Raw genomic sequence first — 23,271 nt, forward strand, 5'->3', positions numbered from 1 at the left:
ACAGAGTGAGTTGCAAATGTACAGTATGGAACCAGTATGCCAAAAGCAGTTACCCCTAACTCAGGAACCCTGGAACTCTGGAATTGTGTTCACCTCCATGCGCAGAAAGTGTCTGAGGTCACCTCCCAGGACTCTCGGTGATGCATAAGCCAAGCCATTCTACCTATTATTTCCAGTGTATTACAGGAAACTCCCTTTTGAAACTGGAAATAAACTACTCAAGGGTGTCACAGGCGGCAATGGCATTAGCCTGAGACAGGACTGAGGAGTACTGCAGAAGATTCAGCCTATCCTATGCTAATCATTTTTAGAGAAACACATGATTTTTTTGAGCAATAAATCTTGCGTATGTCCAAATACTTGTGCTAGGGTAATACTCAATTTACAAGATAATTTTGCATCCAAAGACAAACCTTTAAACAAGCTTCCACTGAATTCATTGCACTGTATAAAATTAATGGGAACCTGGTTTTGTGAGAGATCGGTGCAAAACAAGCAAAAATCTTTAGGTTTGGTCAATACAGAAATAGAAGGTTTCATTATCGTCCCCTCTTCATGTAGCTTGTTCATCATTGATTTAAAGGAAAATATTACTTATCCATCAGAACTTTGTTTTGCCTTTAGATTATTTCTTTTCTTAAACAATATTAATCTCATCAAATTTGAACAAAAACATACATGTTTGCAAAGCCCTGATGCAAACATGCTGTTTCCATTTCTTTGTAATCAAAATAAATAAGCCCCAGCAATATTACACCAATATTAATTAATTTTGAAGTATATGAAACAGAAAATTTGAACCGAGGTAGAGGCTCCTAAGTACCCTGACTCAGCTGTGCAGCAGTCCAAAGGGACAAGGTGTTCCTGGCTCTCAGGCTCCCACACCCCTTTCCTAGCACTAGTCTTTTCATGTTCTGTGTCTTCCTCTCCTCACTCCCCTAGATATCAATGCCATACTTACTCTGCAGATTGCAGCAGTGAGCAGCGTGACTGTGCATCTGTCTGTCTGCGAGATACTACTGTAAGACATCATCTCTTACTTGTTCAATAACCAGGACGGCTTCATATGGGTAACAACAACACCTCTTTTTAAAATTATTATATTCATTGCATTTTAAATATCATTGTCTCGTTGCCCATTATCATGGTTAAGTGCACTATCCATAGTCTACTTCAGGGATTTTAGACACGAGGTTGTTGCTGATTGTCTGTAGAGATTCCATCTGCCTGCATGTGTAATTTTGTGATGCTTCTTTGCACCGAATACACACATATTTTATCACCTCATATTCTATCAGACAAAGTTTCCAGTTGTGCTTAAATAAATCCATATGCTCTCTATTTGCTATTCACTCCTTTTTTTTTTTTTTTTTAAATTCTCCATTAGGATTGTTCTATCTAGATCCCAGGTGTTAGTACTACACTTTCACCTAACCTGCAAGAAGTGTTTGCTTCTTCTAGCTAAATACATGTTTCTATCACAGTCTGGGATGCCTTCAACTTTGTGCTCAGAGGACTGACTTTTCCGTCTATATTGTCATTCTCCTATTCCCCCCTCCGAAAACTGTCAGTTAGATGTGTTTTCAGAGCTAAATGGGTCAAACTTATCAGTTCTACTAACTTGGACTCACAGCACTCCACCTCCTCATTTTAACTTCCTGTGATTGCCCTCACAGCTACTAAGCTACTTTACTAACCTCTAAAACGTGCTGCCATTTTTTTTTAAAGTTACTTCTGCTGAAGAGAAAGGAAAAATTGGAAGTTACTCAGTACCACTTATTTAGATAATTTCACCATTTCAGTCCACATTTAAGGGCTCAGAAGAGGGCAACAACTGTAATAGGCTGTAATTACTTATCTAGGTAGTTTTATATCAACTTTCTATCTGTATAGTTTTAGTATTAATTACTTCAGCATATCAACTTCTAAAATGTGGCATAAAAATATATTTTCTTCTGAGTATTTATCTTGACGTGACCCTCCAACTTTTTTCTCCTCTTTCTTTCATCTGTTTTTCTTTCTACACACAAATCAACATTTTGGTTTTCAGTCAGCTTGCAGCTTCTTTTTTCCCCACGTTCTGGAGATAACCCTGAGGTTTGACAGCATTTCAGCAGTACTAACGAGCAAATACAATTCTCATCAGTAAATGAAGCTCCCTTCTGGATGACTGAACTTGTAGTCAGCTACCGGTTAGTTAAAAACTCAGCTTGCACCTGTAATATGTGTTACCAGATTTGAAACTGGCTTTTTATTTAAGTAATATAAATATGTTATGAGAGGAATAGGGGAACAGCGTAATCATTTGTGCATGTTGCATGACAGATATACTTCTTACACAGGTTATCCAAACCATCTAATATTTTAAACCCCTCCATGTCTCCTAATCACACGGAATATCCTATTTTACCACCTATTTCACTTTCCTTCTGAAGTCCAGATCTAATCTCTGTGTCTCCGTCTGTATGTTGTTTGGTAAAACATGTATTTGCATGGTAGTTTACTCATATATAGACCAACATTTACTTTCTAATGGTTTCATTTTCAGTATTTTACAAGTAGAGTACACCAAAATTACTTTTCAGGGGAACTATGGCCCTCCCTACACTATCAATTCATAGAATCATCCAGGCTCAGAGGGACCTCATGAGGTCTCTGGCTCACTTTCCTGCTTAAAGTGGGGTCAGCCAAGGTGCTTAGGGTTTTATCCAACTGAGTCTTGAAAATGTCCAAGGTCAGTGACTCCACAAGCTCCCTGGGCAACCTGTTCCAGCAGTTAAATATCCACATACTGATTTTTTTCCCTTTTATAGCTAGTCAGAACCTTGCCTGTTTCTATTTATGCCCAGTGTCACTCAGCATCCTGCTGTGCACCTCAGTAAAGAGGGTGGCTCCTTCTCAGGAGCCTCCACTTAGGCACTAGAAGGTTGCTCTTAGGTCCCCCTAAGGCCTTCTCTTTTCCAGACTAAACAAACTGAGTTCCCTCAGCTGCACCCCAGAGGTAGGACCCCTATGTTATGAATGCTGGATAGTCTTAAAAGGGATGTCATCTGCTCTTAGCTGCTAGACTTCCTGCAGCGTAACTTCTGCAATCTCTTTACTACAACAGCTCATATCCTGTATAGTATTTCATGCTCTTTCATGCTCTTACAGTACCCCATGCTCATCCAACTCTTTTTTCAGAAGGGCTACAAGAAAACACAAGCCGTAAGAACAGGGTGAATCTCCCCATGAAAAAGGCAACATCTCTGCTTCTGTACTACCATCTTATCTCAAAACTGCTGTATCCCATCACATCAAAGTAGACAAATCTGCTGCAGCAGGTGGAGCTTCAGGAAAGCTGAACTTCCCATTTGACCCACATTTCTGTTCAGAGGTTTTGCCATGGTTTGGGGTTTTTTTCACAGCCTAGAGGAAAAAGCAAGGCAAGGCTCTGTTTTTCTGTTCCTTCTCCTAACTATACTATCAATTCTACTCTAAATCACGGATACTTCTCCTAATTTCATTATTTTAGCCTCAGACAATATTATGCTTACAAGAGATATCAAATGTTTTAGGTACTAGTTTATTGTAGTTTCTACTGGGAATACTAGTTATTCTGAAATATCCATGCCTCTGCAGAAAAATGTGTTACTGAAGCTCTAATATTATTCCCTTGTGCTGTTACAGTACTTGTCAACTCCAATTTCATTGTGCTAGGACTCATACTAAAAAATGGCAGTTTTACAGTTTGAGCAAAGACCTTATGATCCAGTTACTTCCTCGCAATAAAATTATCCACATAATTCTCTGTCTCTTTCTCATGCTTACAAATCCACATTGCAAATCTGTGAATCTAACTCCAGAAAATTAATTACATATTAACAACTAAGTGATCAGTCTTCTGGAGTTAATAACATCGGTAGTGTCCAATGTGACATATACATTCCCACCTAATTTCCAAAGTAATGAACTGACATTCAGCATTCCCTACTCATCTTCTGCCTTTCAGAAACTTGTCAGAGTTTATCTATATGTTTTGAATGTTCCTTCTGTTAGTTCTGCATCAATAAACTGTAGTGACAATTGTGAATTAAATTATACCAACAGCTAAACCAGACAGCAAGTCTTAGCACATGCTAATCTTACAAGCCAAAATTAAGTTGGCTTTTAGTAACTGGTTGTACAGATACTGTCTGGGTTTGTTTTTTTTTTTCCCCCGGCAATCCACTAATATCTATTGTGCACTGATTTTTGGTACTGGTTTTATTTATACAGTTACGTTACCAAGCCATATGATTTGATGCATATAAATCTTGGAAAACACAACATCAGGTGCTGTGTTATCATGCCACATGACAAACAGCTACCCTGCAAACAGAGGCCAAGTTAATTTGGATGACACAAAGCATTGCCTTTTAACAATAGAAAAATCCGCCAAAAGGATAACAGAGTAGTATCCACACAACTTTTGGATCACCTTACTTTAACTAAAAGCAGTTGGGGTAATGAGGTGGAAAATCCTGGAATCAAAATGTACAGACTGCTGGAATGAGCAAGCAACCCCTTTCCCGTCCAGAGAAAACCCAAAAATATTTGGTCCATTCTCTTAAGGAAGAGAGACAGGGAATCTGCCCTCAGGGAATAAATTTTAATTTAACTCCCTGTCATTTTCCCATCCTATTGGTAAAACAGGAATAATTAATGCAAGAACGAACTCATAAGTGATTTAGGGGCAAAGAGATACCTTAAGAGTATAACCTAAACAGTAAATATAGAAAAGGCCTAACCTCAAACACTAAGAGAAATACTTATCATTTCAAGGCAAACTGTGTGTGACTTCTCTGTATGAAGTCCCCCAAATTGCACCTAGTACTTAGTGATCAAATGCTATGTTCCACATCAAAAGACAGTTGGTTGTGTGAAGGAGAGCAAGAGGACAGTGTTGTATTAGATACCTGGTTTCTCATGACAGTGATGGCATGCATAAAATCCTAGCCCACAGCCCCATTCTAGCACTATCAGATTTGGGATCAACTTCATTAAATACTCCACCTGAAATAGAAACAAATTTAACTGATCTACTGAGACACAGAGAAAGATACAGAAAACAGTTAAAGCAAAGTATGAAAAAGAGACTATTTCTACTGCCACTGAGTCTTCTGACCTGCCTGTGCCTTACACTGTTTTGAGTACAGCTATGTATTTCAACCACACACATTTAGCTTTCACAAGACTTTTTAAGCAAGAGATTCAAGCAGATTGAGCCTTTTCATGGCTCATCACCTAAAAGCTGACTCTGCCTTTGAGACTAGGACACAGTTCTGTGATTTTCAAGTTCTGTGACAACTTCAGGATATGATTTATCAAACCCTTTGTTCCCTTCCAGAAGCTATTTGCATGTGGCAGCTTAAGTGAAGTTCTCATATGAGTGATATTTATCTACATTAACATATAACATTAATATACCTTCTCCTCCTTATTTGTACTTTCCTTTAATGGCAGAAGAAGGAGTAGCTTCAGCACTCAGTCTGCTACTGAAGAGTTATTTCTCCCAAAACCCTGCTGAAAGAGCCATAGTGCTGCACACGAGAAGGAAGTAAACTCCTGTCTTGACAAGTGCCAATACAATTTCACTAAGTCATGTAAAATTAAGTTTACAAGATTATGAATGTAACAAAAAATATATATATTTATTATTAATTCATTCTGGTGATCATTTTACATGCCATACATCATCAGTCTTAGGGGGGAAACAGGCTAAACTAAAGTTTCGAATCTAGCTCTTAATAGAAGCCACTAAAATCACTGAACAAGATCAAAAAAGCAGCAATTAAAACTTACTTTAATATATGAGTTAGGAATAAGCTACAAATAACCTATGTTTCAAACACATTTATAGTGCCAAACAACTATCAAAACCAAATAAAAGAGAAAAATGAAACAAATACAGTATAAACCACTGGGAAACGATATCTAACAAGTTTTTAATCTTAAAACTTATATAAGAAGGTAAGAAGTTCATAATATTTTATATTTACGATACTACTGCGTTAATTTTGGGTGCATCAGATTCAACAAATATTTCACTTTAGACATTTCATACACTTACCACTAACCGTACCAGAACCTAAAACATCTATAGGCATTATTAAATGTAAATAAAAAGCTATTTTCTGTAAGCAGCATTAAATTACAGTTTCAGCAATTGGAAAGGCTTCTGCAAGTAATGAACATAATAGAAAAAAAATACAAAGTTTTGGAAAAGGTGCTCTGGTGTTGTGCACCACATGACAATGGAATCATTTTTTCTACAGGGATTTCAACACCTTCCTCTCAACAAATTCCAATTTAGAAAGAAAGACAGAAAACCACATTTAGAATCATTTCATTCATAGCTTTGTCTTGGTTTATTTTGTTTCAATTCTTACTTTATGTTGTTATATACATTAAATTCTGTCAGAAATCATAAACAGCACCATGAGTTGGGGTGCAATACCTAGGAATTTCTCTTGCAATAAATGTATTTTATTTATTATATTTTTATTTGTTGATTATTGTTATATTTATTTGTATTTATTATGTTATTTATTTAAATATATAAATAATTCTCTATTGCCACCCACCAAAGCCCTGCTAAATTTATACTGCCCTGAGTGCCCATACTGGCAGCAATTATCTTCTTGTGAACAACTTATCTGTACATAAAACAAAGGACAGTTTATTCAGAGGAAAGGATACTCTAGCAATTCAGACAAACATAACACTAATCAGCCACATACTAACATGAAAAATAAGTCTAAGCTCTGCTGTGTTTGGATATAATTTTTTGCCTTCACAGCCTTCCCTCCCAATATGAACTAAATTCACAAATGTCTCTTTGAATAAGCCCTCTCCCTATCTACTACTCTAATGAACAATCTCCCTTCAGTAGCGGAAAAGAGCCCCAAAGCTGAGGAATTCACTGAAGCAGGTCAAACAGTAGCAGTAAGGGGTTATGATAGATGGAATCAGGTAATCTTCTACCTCTCACTCTGCTGCCATCTCCCTAAATTGTCCTGATAACTCTGCATCATGAATCAACAGTGATTTCAGACTTGTGTACACATGAGTAGTAAGGAAGCCTCACCAGAGCTCATGCAGTTCCACTGCTGCCTTCCGAATCTCCAAGTGAAGAAATCCTGTCATTTCTTACCAAACTACAAGCTTTGACAGTTGTCACTGGCTCTTTCTTTCATGCTTCCTTTCCCCGCACACTCCAAAAAGAGGATAAGATTGCTCAGTAACTGGCAGCAGTTTAGCACACAGACTAGTGTATCAAGTGGGCCAGATCTCCCCAACCAGCTCCTGAACTCCAACATTTGTATTTTGAGCTTCAGTGTAAACTAAAGAATAAGTATATGCAGAGGTTATTGCAGATTACTAACACTGGAGAGTCAGCAGCCTCACTAAAACAGATTCAGGCACGACAGAAATTATATCCATTGCTGGATTTCCTCATATATTTCCACTGAAGCATTTCCCAGCGGTATGTCTAAACTAACCTAAGTGTCCTTAAGAAGTATGAAGTAGTTTGAACATCCAGCATCCTCAGGATGTCCCATTCCTAGGGATGAGTACAAAAACAGGGCAAGTATGTAACGATACCTTACTAGCATAATCCCTCAGCCCCTGCTGATTCATGGCCAGGGACTTTCTGAAACAGAGGTAGTATCTATATCTTGCAGCCCTTGATGTATTTTCCTTCCATTAACTTGTCCAGCTCATTTTCAGCATATGTAAATTTTTGGCATACGCAACACCATTAGCAAATAAATCCATAGATTAACAGTGCAGTACATAAAAATACATGTTCTTTTATTTGTTTTGGACTTGTCTACAGACAATTTCAACTGAAGCTCCATGATTCTTATAACGGAAAAATCAGGAATCAGTTGTACCTTGTTCACCCTAGCTTTAGTATCCTATTGTTCTAACTTCAGTAACCTACCATAGCAATGCTTGTTCGTTTAAGCCCTGATTCAACACAGCAAAGCAAATGTTTACCCTCTACATGTAAGGAATGTGTGAGCTTTCTACCTACTACCGAACACGTTGTCTGACTGAGGTAGTTCACTGCTACAGCTCATCTGGTATTTTCCCAATACAATACACTCTTATTTAGAAAAAAATAACAGAATGCACTATGGAATGCCTGGCCTCATTCAAAGAGCCACAAAGCATATAGCAAAGCGGGATATGTGATGCTAAAGACAATCACTAGGAATGTGGAAGACGAGGGAGGTTGAAAACCTCACCTTGTCCTTCTCATACATGCAATTAAACATTTATTAGACTTACCATTTTTCCTATCCCAGCTCTTCTATTCTGTAAAAATAATGAATATTGAAAATCCTTGGCCGTTTTCAGCCACTAAAATTTCAAGAAAGGATCAGAACTATAAAACATGCAGTCCTCAAATATACAGGCTCAGATTATACCTCTTTAAATGACAGGAGACACCAAGGCACATGAAGTATTTGCTTTGGATCAAACCTGAGGAGCAGCTATCATAGCATCCTGACTCAAAATAGCCAGCAGCACACAGACAGTAAGTGAAGATCCTCTCAATTATCTGCAATTTCCAAATTTGGGACTGAAACAGAGAATGTACCAGAACCAACATATTTAGTAAAGTGGTATTGATCTATCGTCTGTGAATTTATCTAGTTTTGTATATCTGCAGTCTCCACAATCTTCTGTGGCAATGCATTCTATGAAACTATGCTGAACTCATGAAAAGATACTTCCTTAAACTTCATAGCTTAAAATGTTATCTAAAATATGCCACCTGACTCAACCACAGCTCTTTTCTATTTGCCTGACACCTGATGTGCTTGGCACATCTGGAGGTGGGCAGAGAATTAAGATCGGGGAACAGAGTTGGCTGTGAGAATCACCCCCTTGTCTGTCTTACAAATGGTATTGAGGTGGGAGGAAGATTCTTCCTATAGCTTCTCTAAAGGGACCTCTGTGTCTCCACAGCCATTAAGCATCAGAACTGCAAACATTTACAAGTGTAGAAGAGAAGTGTATTGGGATCAATATCACATCATAATGAGTGATATATACCATAGTGCTGTGTCACCTCACCTTCCTTTAGAAGAAATCCCAGGCATACAGGCCATAAAAAGGCTGTGTTAGTACAGACATTTAGGTCTCCCATCTGGACAGTCAGGTGACTAGGATTATACAGTGTCCCTGCTCTGTTCTTCAGGTATAAGTTTAAAATAAGCTTTGGTTCCTTGTGTGAACTGTAAACAAATGACATTTTAGGCTCCTGCACATTGTGGTATTCAGTACACATCTATTTCTTGAAAATGAATCATTCTTTTGAAGGTTTTTATTAGCTCGTGTAACTCATTTCAACTCAAGAGAATCTAGTACCTCTAACTATAATTGATTTTCTCTCTCCATTTCCCCTTTAGCAATACGAAGAACAATCAACTTCAGTTTCAACACATTTTATGCTTATCAAACCAGAAATAACTACACAAGTGTTGCAGTGACTAATTGAATTCATAATTTATTCTAACATTATAAACACCCTCTTAACCAACCTCTAGAACTTACTAAGCTTACTAGAAATTATTGTCAGTCTAAAAATTCTGTGTAAACATCAAACACCTGTCGTATTACTGACAGTCAAAATTCAAGAGCAGGATTCTATTATTTTATGACTTTAAACACCAAATCCCTGTTCTTTGAATAACCACTTAGAACTTTGCTTGAACTCAGATCAACTAAAAGATTCTCACGGATGTTACTGCCTTTTAGGACAAGATCACAAGATGAACTGAAATCAATGAACTCCATGAATGACATAAAACAGACCTGTACATCTCTCTTGCTTCAGTGACTTTATATATTGGCAGAAAGAAAAAAATACTGAATATGGTATTTGTCAAACTTTTACACACATGTTCAGTGACAAGTATAATGCATGCAAACATTGCTTTAAAATTAGTAGTAGATTTCAAGTTTATGGCTTTTCTCTAGACAATAGTCCTGTAGATCAAGGAATCTGGTAAAAAATATTGTCGACAGTATCTGCAATAATGTTGTCATTAAAATTTCAGTGAAATGCCATAAAAAAGTAAAAAAAATACTTTTGGAGGTTATTTCTCACCTTAGCTGTTTTGTAAAAATAATTACTCCAACTGATTTACCAGTCCCAGCATTATCTGTATACTACATTTGCATTAAAATGATCAGCATTTACTTTAATTGTTTGAAGCATAGCATAACAATTCAGATACTGCACTAAAAGCAAAAAAGATAAACATTTAATGAGACTTAGTAGAGTTAGAGCAAGCTAATCACTGTAGCCTGAAGATAAAAATACCAGTTATCCATAATTGCCCATTTTTAAACAAGAAATTCCTTTTCACAACTTTGGTGGTATCTTTGCTGCTCTTTTTTCCCTACCCTTTCCACTAGACTTCAATATTTATTACATATTCTCCAGATCAAATCCTGCACATGGATCCCTTCAGGTAAACTCCACATAACCAACTATAGTAAAGAAATAACAGGATATATATGTTAAAAGGGAAGACTGAGAGAAAGGAGAAGTTATTGCAAATAAGACCTCCTGAAGGAAAGAATATTTCTTTAGGTAAGTCCAAAGAAGACCAACAGTTGTCTGAATAGTAACCATATGCTCTCTATTGCACTCTACAGGTTTTACAGTCTTTACCGCTTATGCAATAGCATACGAATTGCAGCCAGATACCATCACTTACAAACTGTACCCTCTGTGACAACTATGGTCACCTCTCAGTGCTGTGCTACAGCCTTTGTGCACAACAAAGACTAATTCAGAAGCAAAGAACACAAGAGACACAGAGGAAGTGTGAAAGATTCTGGAGTCCACAATTATGGTCTAAAACACCCATGGGAATAACAGAATCACCTGTAAGTGAAAGGCAATATAAAATTGGGGAACAGTTGCAAGAGATCTAACTGTACCCCAATCAACCTATCTCAGGAGAAGAGGAGCCTTTATCTAAAAGAAATGAGAACTATGTCCCTGGAGATGCCAGAAAGAGTAGAAGCAGCCTTCCATCATGTCAATACAACTTCTCAAGTCTTTAAAAAGACAGGAGTGACTTGGAAAAAATATCTTTAACGGATGTCCTGGGTCTGCCTGGGATGGAGTTAATTTTCTTCATAGCTGCCCACATGGTGCTGCGTTTCAGATTTGTGACTAAACCAGTGTTGATAACACACCAATCTTTTAGCTATTGCTGAACGGCATTTGCACAGTCAAGGCCTTCTCTGTTTCTCACTCTGCCCGACAGCAGGTGGGCGAGGCTGGGAGGGGAGACAGCTGGGACAGCCGACCTGAATTGACCAAAGGGATATTCCAGGCCATATAATATCATGGACAGCAATAAAAACTGGAGGGTGTTTTTTCCCCGAAGCTGCTGTTTCTTGGGGACTGGCTAGGCATTGGCCTGCTTGTGGGAGGTGATGAGTGAGAACTTTGGCATTACTTGTTTTAGGTTCTGGGGGTTTCTTTCTTTCTTCTTTCTCTTCCTTTCAGTTATTAAACTATCTTTATTTCAACCCATGGGTTTTCTGGCTTTTACTCTTCCTATTCTCTCCCCCTACTGCTGTGGGGCAGTGAATGAGTGAGTGGCTGTGGCTCTGTGGTCCTTAGCTGCTTGCTGGAGACAACCCACAAAGAGGGAAGAAACATCTTTTGGAACTTTTGCCTTCAACTGTTCATTTCTATCCACACTCAAAATCTTTCAGGAGTTGCAAAGTACTTGGTAATCAAGATTATCAGAAATTGTCTACCATACAGATAGAAGAAGATTGAAGATAAATGGAAGATAAATGGAAGATTGAAGATCAGACTTCTTAGAAATTGTGATAACAGTAAATTGCATTTATCGGTATTTTTCCTAGAATCAAACAGTTCTATTTAAATTGGGATGAACTATATCTCCCACATCAGACTCTAAAGAAAACGCCACAGAATGCCAAATAGCTATCACTTAGAAAGTCAATTGCATCTCACAAAACTAAAGCTTAAGATATTTCATTCATGCTAGCCATAGGTGGTGGCACACATCATATTCTCAACAGTAATATAAAGGACTGATTGAGCATATATAATCCTTTAGACATGAAGCGTTGACCAAGTCTGGGACTAGGACTGGATCCAGCTGCACTGGATCTCTGAGGAAGGAGTTTAGAAAGCAAGGAGACGGTTTCTGAACTTCATGACTCAACCGGAGGGCCTCCCCTGACAGTTTTGTCTAACCCTGTCCTCTTTGCAGTAAATAATCAAGTGTACCTTGCTATCAAATCTTGCTAAACCAATGTTGCATTTACCATTAAACCTCGTTAACTCACTGGTTTATATCAATAAAGTATATTTTTGCTTCTTTCTCACTCCATCCCTGACAAAGTGACATAGTTAGAAGGATCCTCAATCAATATTCATGACACCATATCATTCGCAGGCAGTAACATCATGACTTTTCATATGCTAAGCCTGGTCTGTATAATACAATCCTTCTTTTGCTCCAGTGATGACCACCAAGGAGCACAAATGTAAATGCTTTACACACTTTGGGAGGTAATGCAAGTAAAAAAAGAAAAACAATAAACCAGTGCTTTTTTTCTTTCTCTTTTAGATACAGAGCATGCCTCCTTTTTCCAGCTGTTGAAATACGACGGAAATGGAAAACTTAATACAAACAGCTTCATAAAAAGCTATGACCACCACTCTGTAAGACATTACGAATGGAAGCATGTAGATCTATGGCAATTTGAAAAAAAGCTGCATCTAAATACTGATCTACACAGTAACTTTTTTCAGAAATTTCACTAGGAGGGCAGTAGTGATGCAGACAGTCAAGTCATGCATACAAACACATTTCACTTGACTTTTGAAGACATGCTACAAGATGAACAACTTCGCTTTTTTTTTTTCTAAGAGAAAAAATAATGCTGGATCATACCTCAATAAATATTTTCTTGGAATCTGAGAACATCAATGTTTATTGTTGCATTGAGTGGAAAGAATCAGCATTCAGTGATAAGAACATGAGACAAATAACACTACTATCACTTTCCCATGACTTGGGCTAAAGCAGTGATCACTATCTCTGACTAGACAGAAAACTTAACTTCTTCCAGTGGCATGAAAATACTGTGCTACGCTGGCTTTCCTGCTTGCTGGTGATTCAAACCGGGGCACCATCATACAATAAGGAGTTTGTGATCCACACAATTGACCTGAGCAGGCGGAGGTCTGTGCTTTGCTATGCTGTGCTGCACGTATCACTTGGCCACAGGATAAAGTTAGCCTGCTAATCATAAGGGAGAACACTGTAGGCAGCTCCCACTTGGCATTTGGCAATTACACCACCTGCAGAGTCTTATCTTAAAAATGAACCACCATGTTGTCAGGTGAACATCTTTTTGCTTGACAATAGAAATGCTGAATGAAATTCCTTACTTATAAGGAAAACTAAATTATTTACTTCTAAGAGTTCTAAGGACTGTAATGCTGGTGAACCTTAGCATGGCAGGATCTGTGCAGTGTATTGTGCCATGACTAGAGGTCTGTCCGACGTTGCACGACTTAGGGTTCCCAGCATCTAAGGGGATGCAAGATTATCTATGCTATCCACTTTTTCCACCTCAAAAAGATATTTAAATCCACACCTGATGGAGTCTGATCTCCTTCCAATGGAGATCTGTAACACACACTTGCACCAGTGCATTATATCTGCCACTGAAAATTTTGCAAGGTATAGTATAGCCAGTCTCTGCACGCAGAAGAGGCCTACTGTCTTCCAGTGGTGTCAGCTTCTGTGCATGTACTACACAGCAGATGGTACCACATCACTGGTAATGTTGCCGATTTCCCAATAGCTTCCAAAAAAGAAGAGTCAGCAAAAGGGGATACGATGAGCAATTCACACAGCTTTCTCCCACGCAACCATTCTACTTAAACCCCAACAAAACAGGCTGTGGGCCAGAAAACTGTTCTGAAGATGTAGTACAACTCATATACCATCTTTCCCAGGGCCTTGTGGCCTCTCTTCTGGCAAATAATGTATTTCAGTCACATAATGGAGGATAAGCTTTTGTCCAGCTGGGAGAGACAACAAAAAGGAACAACCTGCTGCTAATATTAAAATAATTTATCAGGTCTAGAGTCTGTTTCCTGCATATTGCCAAAGACTTCTAGGAAACAGGGAAATCAGGAATGTCTGTTGAACCAGAGGAAATGTACTGAAAGCACTGCAGATTGGACATCCTTTCATTAAAGCACTCAGAGACTTATTAGAAAAGCAGTATAGACTATATAAGGGGCAGACTACCAGACACTGAGTTATTGTCTCATTCTACAGACAAAGGCAATCTCCTAAACTAAATTCTGTTTATCTCCTCTTGTTATAATATGTAAATATATCACCAGCCAATCTTTCAGGGGCGTTACAATGATTAAGTAATCAACATTTGGAAAGCTCTTGAGGAAAAAAGAAGTTATAAAGATTAGAAGAAGGGTTACTAAAGCAAACAGAAGACATCAGGTAACTCCTGATAGCAATAGTTAAAAAAATATATTACTACTTAAAGTGTATTTCTATCTTTGAAGATTCTGGTTTGTTACTGCACAGCAAGAATTACACATAATAAACAAGAGGCAGACAGTCACTGAACTTTCATTTAAGATTTCTACATTAAGCAAAAACCCCACTGTTACTGTGAAAGCAGTTCCAAAGAAAACAAGAGATGATTTTTCAAGTCCTGATTCTGCAAACACTTAAATTTACATCAAATATATGATTATTTGCATTGAAATCATGGAGGCTTTTCAGAATCACACCGACTGGCATAGGTGTCAATGTACCTGCAGGAAATGGACTTCAATTATCGCCACCTTTCACTTCAACCACACCTGCGTGAGCTTCCTGGGCACAGTTATCTTTGGAGTGGTGCTTCACAGTTAACTATTGCACAGCACGTATTAACATATGGTAATATTTTTAATATTCTGAACATGCATAAAGATTGGACAGCAAGAAACGAGGTAATTGAGTATTATGACTGAATATCAATATTGTGTAAAATAGTATAGAATTTCTTCTTCATCTTCCTTACTTGAAAAAAGCTCAAGAATGTATATTTAAGTCCAAGTGCGCTATAAAAAACCTTATGCTTTTACCATGTGTATGTTTATGCATAGCAATACATTTAAAAAATTACATTCTTACACTTAATCAAACAATTGATTTTTTAAAACCAAATGAGTCATGCTTTGGTGACTGTTCAATCAATATTCCCAGCAATTTCAGGGAAAACAGTTCAGTCCTCTCCAATGGACACCAGTGAGAGACTGAGGGAATAACATGATTTCAAAGTCTCAGTGGACTTCAGCCAAAAGACAGCTTAAGCCCAAATGTTATGGACTCCAAAAGGACTGCAGAGTTTCACAAAGAACTACGTCAGCTCCCAATTAGATTTACAAAACACTGTACTCGGCATTACGATGCATACAAAACAAGCCACCATGACACCATTTTCAGTCACAGACCTCAACTGCATTACTCTTCTATATTTACGAATACATGTGATTTTACAGTTGCAGTTCTCAGCTTTTTAAAGTCAGGAAGATGCTTTCCACTACTATGTTTCTATTTCAGCCACCTGCATAACTGAACACACTTAGAAAGTTACCAGTGTGTTAACAGCCCTCCAATGCACCTTATGTTATACATAACGAGTGATAACTGAAATCGGAATGTAGCCCCATAATATTGTTTTTCATCTTTGCACATATATTTCTTTTTACATGGATTCTTCAGAAGTATAACAGCTTAATTGTTTCTTCTATTTGGAACATTTCATTCTAGCTAAACCTTCATTGACAGTTCTGATGTAAGAACTAGGAGGTTTTTTTGTTTAAAGGAAGCTTTATGCTTTTAATACCTAAATAAATCAACCAAACTCTGAAAAAGGTTCTCCTGAACAGACATAAAGGTGGAAGTTTGTGTTCTGCAAAAACCTGCATTATAAGTAGGGTATGCAGTAAAATCATCTGCTATAAATAGTAGAATTTGTTTTCCCAGAATCCAGACTGAGCAGCGTGAGGTTTTGTAATTTTTTAAGAAAGGGCTGAATAAGCAACGAATAGTGAACTCCAAAGGGAACAAGTCAAGTAGCTATATGCAACAATGCCCTGCAATTCAGTGATGGCAGAAAGCCATGATTTGAAATTAGGTATACTGCATATAAGCAGTGTAAAAAGCATCAAAGCAGTTAATGGATTAATGCAGTACATAATATTCTGTATGTGATACATAATGAGGCCAATAACATCACACACACACTCACACACACACACACGCTTACCTACTATACATTTCAGATGCCACAGAATACTACTTTAGGAGTCCTGTGGCTTATGCCAGTACAAGATACCCATTCCGCTGGCTTTTTTATGTCACGCTGATAAAGTTGGAAAGATCTGTAAATCACAGGAGGAAATAAGGAGATAACGCAGCTACAGACTAATTAAGGCCTTCACTGGAATCTATGGATTAATTCTGGAAATATCAACTGATTCCATGAAGATTGCAAGCCCACAGTCACAAATGGCGTGACTTCCTTCAAACGCAAAGAACTAATTGACTACTGTGACACCTGAGTGACCGAGCCCATTATTTCTTCTTTTCTGTAAAAACAAATGCATGCATCAAACTTAAAGCTACTGAAAAAAAGAAAGCATGTATTAATTCACAATTATTTAAGCATAACTAAAAACCTTTTTTACCAGGTTGCCCAGAGATGTCATAGAGTCTCCCTCTTTGGAAAGAGTCAAAACCCAACTGAACAATGTTCAGAGCAACCTGCTCTAGCTGATCGTGTTGAGCAAGGGGCTGGACTAGATATCTCTAGCAGGCTCCTCCAACCTCAACTATTCGGTGATTCTATGAAGATTGTACTAAGGAAGCAACAGAAATATAACAGTAACAGACTAGCACACCATGTGTTTTTCTGATTTTTAGATTAAGATACAACCCAAAACAAATAATTTGTGATAGAATTCATAAATGTAAGAACTCTGAGCTATCCTGAGATTGTGTGTTTCCTATGCTTTGATCCCACAAAGTTCCATATAGCAAAAACTTGGAAAAAACAACTGAAATCCATTACTACCTTTCAAGCATTGAAGCTTTTAAAAATGGCAGAAAAAGAGACTATTAATTAGCTTCCTTCAACAATTTCCCTCCTTTCACAACTATTAATTCTAGGAAAGGGAGAAAGCAGCACACGCAGAGCCTCCTAGAGTGCATTTTAACATACAATACAGTCTACTAGAAAATTACAATCAAATCCTCTGGAGAGGTTACAAATTCACATTGTGTAAGCTATGTAGCTAGTAAGTCTCAAATAAAAACCACTGAAGTTAGAACTGCAATACAGCTAAGAAAAAGAAGTACCAGATGAAAGCCAGTAAAGCTGATTCTTGCTCCTTGTACACAAATACATTCCCCAAGCAGAACCTGAGAGCGATATATGTAGGAAATCAAATTAATTACTTTAAGCACCTGAAGCATTTGATATTTCACAGGATTTTGATGCACCTAGCAGTTTATTCACCATAAATACGATCTTCATCACATTCACTCCTGAAACTTGCAAATTAAACCCTATGAACCTTCATGCAGCTGCTGGATACTTTAGCTTCAAACATAGGCAGCAGATTCAAACTAATCTGTGTTAGATCAGACATTACACTTTTTAGATTAATCTATAATTTTAAAAAGTATCAGAAAATACACATAATTTTTTGCAGTTACCAAGCAGTTCCATTGCATCATCTTCATTGTCAATATCTTCTTCAGTTACAGATGGAGCTGTGCTTTGGGCAGAATCAAAAGAGTCCTGAGAAAGCATGGCAGCCAGCAGTTTCTTATGTTGCTGCTGTTGTTGCTTTAGTCCTTTGGTCTTTGGCTCCATTTTTAAGCTGTGAGGGAGGAAAACACAACTTTCTCTTACTGGTGCTCTCTACAAAATACGTCACTCATTTGTCAAATTACTGTATCATCCAGATGTGAAGGTTAATGCCAACAGATCACACATAAACCAGCTGGTTATCACTCATTCCCTGATCATTGGATGTTATAAGTCAGTTTGTGTTTTCAGTTCCCATCTAACATTTTGATTGAATGATGATGGGAAATTTCTCATTGCCTTTATGGGCATTAATCAAGTCTAAATAAGCTACATATACAGAACAACAGGATGTCAATTACTAATCATTATTGTTAAGGCATATAACAAAGGCATATAACAGCAACAAAACTGAGAACAAAGAACTGCTCCCTTGAGTGGTAACGTTATCATGACCCCACAGGATTAAGGGCTACACAGTTATAACAATTCTCATGGCTTGTTGACTTATGTCCCTAATCTAAATAATAGACAACTGGAACTGCACAGAAGTTAGCAGAAGGGTCTAGGGCAGGACTTGCTACAGTTAGCTATTTCTGATTCCTTACAATATCATGATAAAGACAACAGGACAGAAGTTTGGTGACCCACATGAGGGTATTGGCAACACCTCAGACTATCTCACGGCAGGAAGGCAGATCTGTTGCAAAAGTATGACATTCAGTATAATCAACGATTGTTCACTGCAAAGATGAATGCTAATAAGATCAAAGTGGACCTTGGAGATGAAGAATGGGCTTTGAGTTTAGGACATCAGGTTATGGATGGGGCCTCTGCAAGCTCTAGTTCATTTCGGGCTCTAAGAAACAAGAGCAACATATTAAAAAATCACCCAAATTCTCCACTGTGTACATACATTATCCCTGAAGGAAGTTCCCAAAAGCCTTGCTTCTTTTCAGAACTTCTCCAGGAAATTTTTCATGTAGAAAACTACTAACAATGACTTGGAAATAGTTTAATCCTATTTTCACAGTGTTCAAATTTCTGGAAGATGAGCTTGGTACCAGCAGGATTGCCATCAGCACTTTATGTGGTCCCTTATCACATATTAATACCTTACCTTGCTCCCTTACAGCAGCAACATATAGCAATACAAAAGCAATGACAAATACAGTCTTTCCTCCGTAGCAATCCAGAACATTAACAGCAAAAACATGACCCTTCACCAGTTTGACAAGACATCACTAATACAGCTACCTCAGACAGGCTATACTATCTTTCCTAGTCAATTAGTAGTGAAACCTGTCCTTTCAGTTGCTCAAAATGAATTGCCCTTCTTTTTTTAAGTAACTGGGCCTGGCTTTCAGATATACAACATGTGTGCTTCTGTTACTCATCATGACAGGAAAATATGTTTTTAAGGAGGAAATAGTGGTTCTTTCCCACTGTCTACTACTAAACAGAGCAAAAAGTGAGGTTCGTGGTTGCAAAGACAGAAAAAGCAGATAACTCATAGATTCCCAAATACCATGTACTATGTATATGCACTATGATCTGTTTTATGCTGAAAAGACAAGTATTGAAAATGGGCATGTTATCAACAGACCAGTGGTTCATAGGACTATGCTGTTCTCTGCAGCCTATTTAGTCCCCTACAGAATGCTATGAATGTGTAAGGTCCCAGGGCTTCCTCTTCCACCAAACAGAAAAGAAATTGTACATTACGGTCTGTGAAAACAGCACAGGGAGAGGGAGTTGCATGACACTGATGGTGATTACTCTACCAGTGATCTGTCAATGCCTAATCCTCTGGATATTGATATAGTATTTAATTTATGTAGCATTTCCTTATGCTTAGTGATAGGTAAAAGAAAACATATTACCTGGAAACAATGGGACAATTAGAGTTTTCACTTTCCTGTTTTTATTCTGTAACTGAAGATTAGAATTAGTTTTGAAAGTTTGCTGGCTTATCACATCAATCCCGATAATTAGTGATCAATAAACTATCACGTTTTATTAAAAGTGTTGCTAAATCAAATTTAACAAGCTATAACTGGAATAATTTAATATTCATTTCATATTGCTCCCTCTTTCAGTTGACAGGTAAAAATGTAACTAAATTATTTTAGGCTACATTAACTAAGAAGTAGATGAATGACATACAGATGAGGTAGCCAAAAATTCTTTACAACTGATAAAAGATTCACTCTTTTGAGAGTTTCATTTAATCTCATAAAACCCATACCATTTCTACTACTTTTGGATGCACTAGGTATATGCTACATTAAAACTAAATTATTATTGCCTATTACTTGTCTCATGCACTTGGTGTATAGTCAATTCCAAGTTCTGCTAATAGTACTTTAATTCCCAGTAACATTGAATCAGACCTTGAAGAAACTGCCTGTTTTTAGTGAACTATTAGTAAACATTCAGATTAATCTTGATCAATACAGGTCTTTTAAACTTATATATATAGGTGGCAGCAATTTTAGCATCACCACTATCTTGAAGCTCTGCAATTTTATGATTATTTTGCAAGACTGCAAACATGCTTTTTATAAATGCCTTACAAAAGCCGATGAAATGCTAATGTAGTAAAGAATTATCCCAGACATAAAATCAGTCATCCAAATGTAAATCCATATGCTGCATGTAATTTAATAGTTATTCATTTCCACTGAAAATCAGTATTCCCACTTAAGATACATATTTTTCAACAGGTCTTCAGCACTTGCTGCACCTAAAAACTAGAGATATCAGTGTCCCATTAGTCTTTCTTGGCATCAAGTACCCCATATTCTTATTTCAAACGCCAGGCATCGTGATTTTGTCATGATACTTAACAAGGCTTCTCAAATACTATTCTCAAAGTCATTAATCACATTTTTTAATTATAGCATTAGCTTTGAGGTTTGTCAACAGCTTGTACCACCCTCTACAAAGAGAAAAATACGCTGCTTTGAATCAGCTTTGTTACTCAGAACTAAATCTCTTTGCTCCCGTCTAGAGATCAGAGATGCTTATTTCTGCTCCTTCCTATTGAAAGAAGGGATACAATATCCTCAATTTGCTCTGCAACATGGAACAGATCTTTATTCAGTGTCTTTATTGGACTGCTGAATAAGGAAAAAGAAACCCAGGCCCTCACAATCAAGCTGCAGTGCCAGTTGCTGACTCCGTTACTTTCCCAGGAACTGCACTGGAGAGACCCAGTGTCTGAGTTCTGTTGGTTCCAGTCCAACGCCTGGCTGAGGGATCATTACTACATGCTGCTGCTTCTCTGAAATAGTAGTACTTGCAGCTTCCCCCACAATAATTTAATTAAAAGAAGAAAGAAGTGCTCATGGATAACAAACATTCCCAGCACATGAGGGAATTTAATGAATACAGCCTGTAAGAGTACAGCAAGTTGACAGACTACGTTCCCTGTGACAAGGAGGTGAATTCCAATGTAGAAGGCACACAGAGGACATAGTGAAGGAATATCCACAATTCAGACTGGAGGACAAGAGACTGGAGAGCAGTCCCGCGGAAAAAGATCTGTGGGTTTGGGTTGATGACAAGTTGAATATGAATTAACAGCGTGCCCTGGCATCCAAAAGGGCCAACCATGTCCTGGGGTGCATCAAGTACAGCACAGCTAGCTGGTTGAGGGAGGTGACTGTCCCACTCTACACTGCACTGGTGGGGCCCCACCTCAAGTAGTATGTGCAGTTTTGGGCACCTGAATATAAGGATGTCAAACTATTGGAGTGTGTCCAGAGGAGGGCGACCAAGATGGTGAAAGGCCTTGAGGGCAAGACTTAGAAGGAGTGGCTGAGGTCACTTGGCTTGTTCAGCTTGGAGAAGAGAAGGCTGAGGGGTGACCTCATGGCAGTCTTACAACTTCCTCAAGGGGGGAAGCAAATGGGGAGGTGCTGATCTCCTTGCTCTGGTGACCAGCAATAGGACAGAAGGAAATGCAATGAAGGTGCATCAGGGGAACTTCAAATTGGATATTAGGAAAAGGTTCTTCACTGAGAGGGTGGTCGGTCACTGGAACAGGCTACCCAAGGAACTGGTCGTGGCACCAAGCCTGTCAGAGTTCAAGGAGTTCTTAGTCATGTGGTTTTGTTTTAGGTAGTCCTGCAAGGAGCAGGGATTTGGACTCAATAATCCTGTGGGTCCCTTCCAACTTGAAACACTCCATGATTCTGTGATAATACCTTAGACCTTTCCAAAGGGAAACCAGAGAGTTTCTGCCTTCTTAAAAGAGGAAGAAAAAGGTGTCTGCTGCAGTCAGAGTACTAGCTGTAACCAAGGAGAAAGGCTACAGGGCTGAGGGAGAACTGTAGGTGTTTAAGGCGATTAACAGAGGCAGTGCACAAGCTACACACTTTAAAAAAAAAAAGCATGAATCCCTTTTAAAGAAAGGCTGTGAAAACTTCACTTTCTGTGATAAACAGGTATCTTTACATCATGGAAAATGGACTCCTTAGAAAAATTATAATCTCTTCCCTGTGGCTGAAGCACATTAACAAATAAACATACTCCCCCACCCTCAGTGAAGTGCAATAAATCGTCAGAAGCTGTTTACTGCAGAGAATACAATCTTCTCTGAGTAAGAATTGTTATTAACACCAAGATGCTAAGTATGAGAACTGAAGATTAATTTAGGAAGTCCTTTTAAAAATAACATAGATACCGTTTCCCTTGTCTATGTTTCCTTTAAATGAGAAAAACAGATTTATCACTAAAATGTCAAGAAGATTAACAAACAGTTACAACCAATCGCTGAAAGACAGAAGGGTTTGAAGTATCTGAATGAAGCTATACATCACAAAATTATTACACAGTGGGCCCCAATCTTGTCAACAGACACTTAGCTTTATACATGGGAATAAAACCATGGGATTGCAAGTGAGTATGAAGTTCATCATAAAAAGGCATGAGAAGGAACCAGTCATATATTAATATCCTCCATTTATTCTGCATGCTGCCACACTATGGTGTGGGCATTTAAAAGCCCTGCACTCTGCTCTCAGAAATGGGGCACCACAAAGACAGATCTGCTTCAGAAATTATAAAATTTCTAGGCAGAACCAAAATCCCACCTTCCTCCAGGACTGCTGCTATCTTCGCTGTCCCACTGCTCATTTTTATTTCTTGGTATTGGTGGCTCCAGCATCTCAGCAGCCAGTGGGTCAGCATCATTCTCTTCACGACCAATCCATTCTCCAATCACACGAGGTCTGAGAAGGGGGGTGTTAAAACCTGTTGTGTCCTGAAGGGAAATAAAAAAAAAAAAAAACAAACAGAAACACTGCACTGCTTGTTCTC

The 23,271-nt window shown here is 38.1% G+C and overlaps 1 protein-coding gene across 1 annotated transcript in view; it reads right to left on the reverse strand.

Moving 5' to 3' along the window:
- CUNH8orf34 (chromosome unknown C8orf34 homolog) overlaps nt 1-23,271 on the reverse strand; it is a 179,676-nt gene that overhangs the window by 76,416 nt on the left and 79,989 nt on the right. Inside the window, exons 6-7 of the mRNA XM_009634463.1 lie at nt 23,046-23,215; nt 17,853-18,019 (exon numbers count right to left, since the gene is read on the reverse strand). Coding sequence (XP_009632758.1) covers nt 17,853-18,019; nt 23,046-23,215 — 337 coding nt within the window. The remainder of the gene's footprint in view (nt 1-17,852; nt 18,020-23,045; nt 23,216-23,271) is intronic.

The sequence above is a fragment of the Egretta garzetta genome, unplaced genomic scaffold (assembly GCF_000687185.1).
Source record: "Egretta garzetta isolate BGI_Z169 unplaced genomic scaffold, ASM68718v1 scaffold251, whole genome shotgun sequence".
NCBI classification, from domain to species: Eukaryota; Metazoa; Chordata; class Aves; order Pelecaniformes; family Ardeidae; genus Egretta; species Egretta garzetta.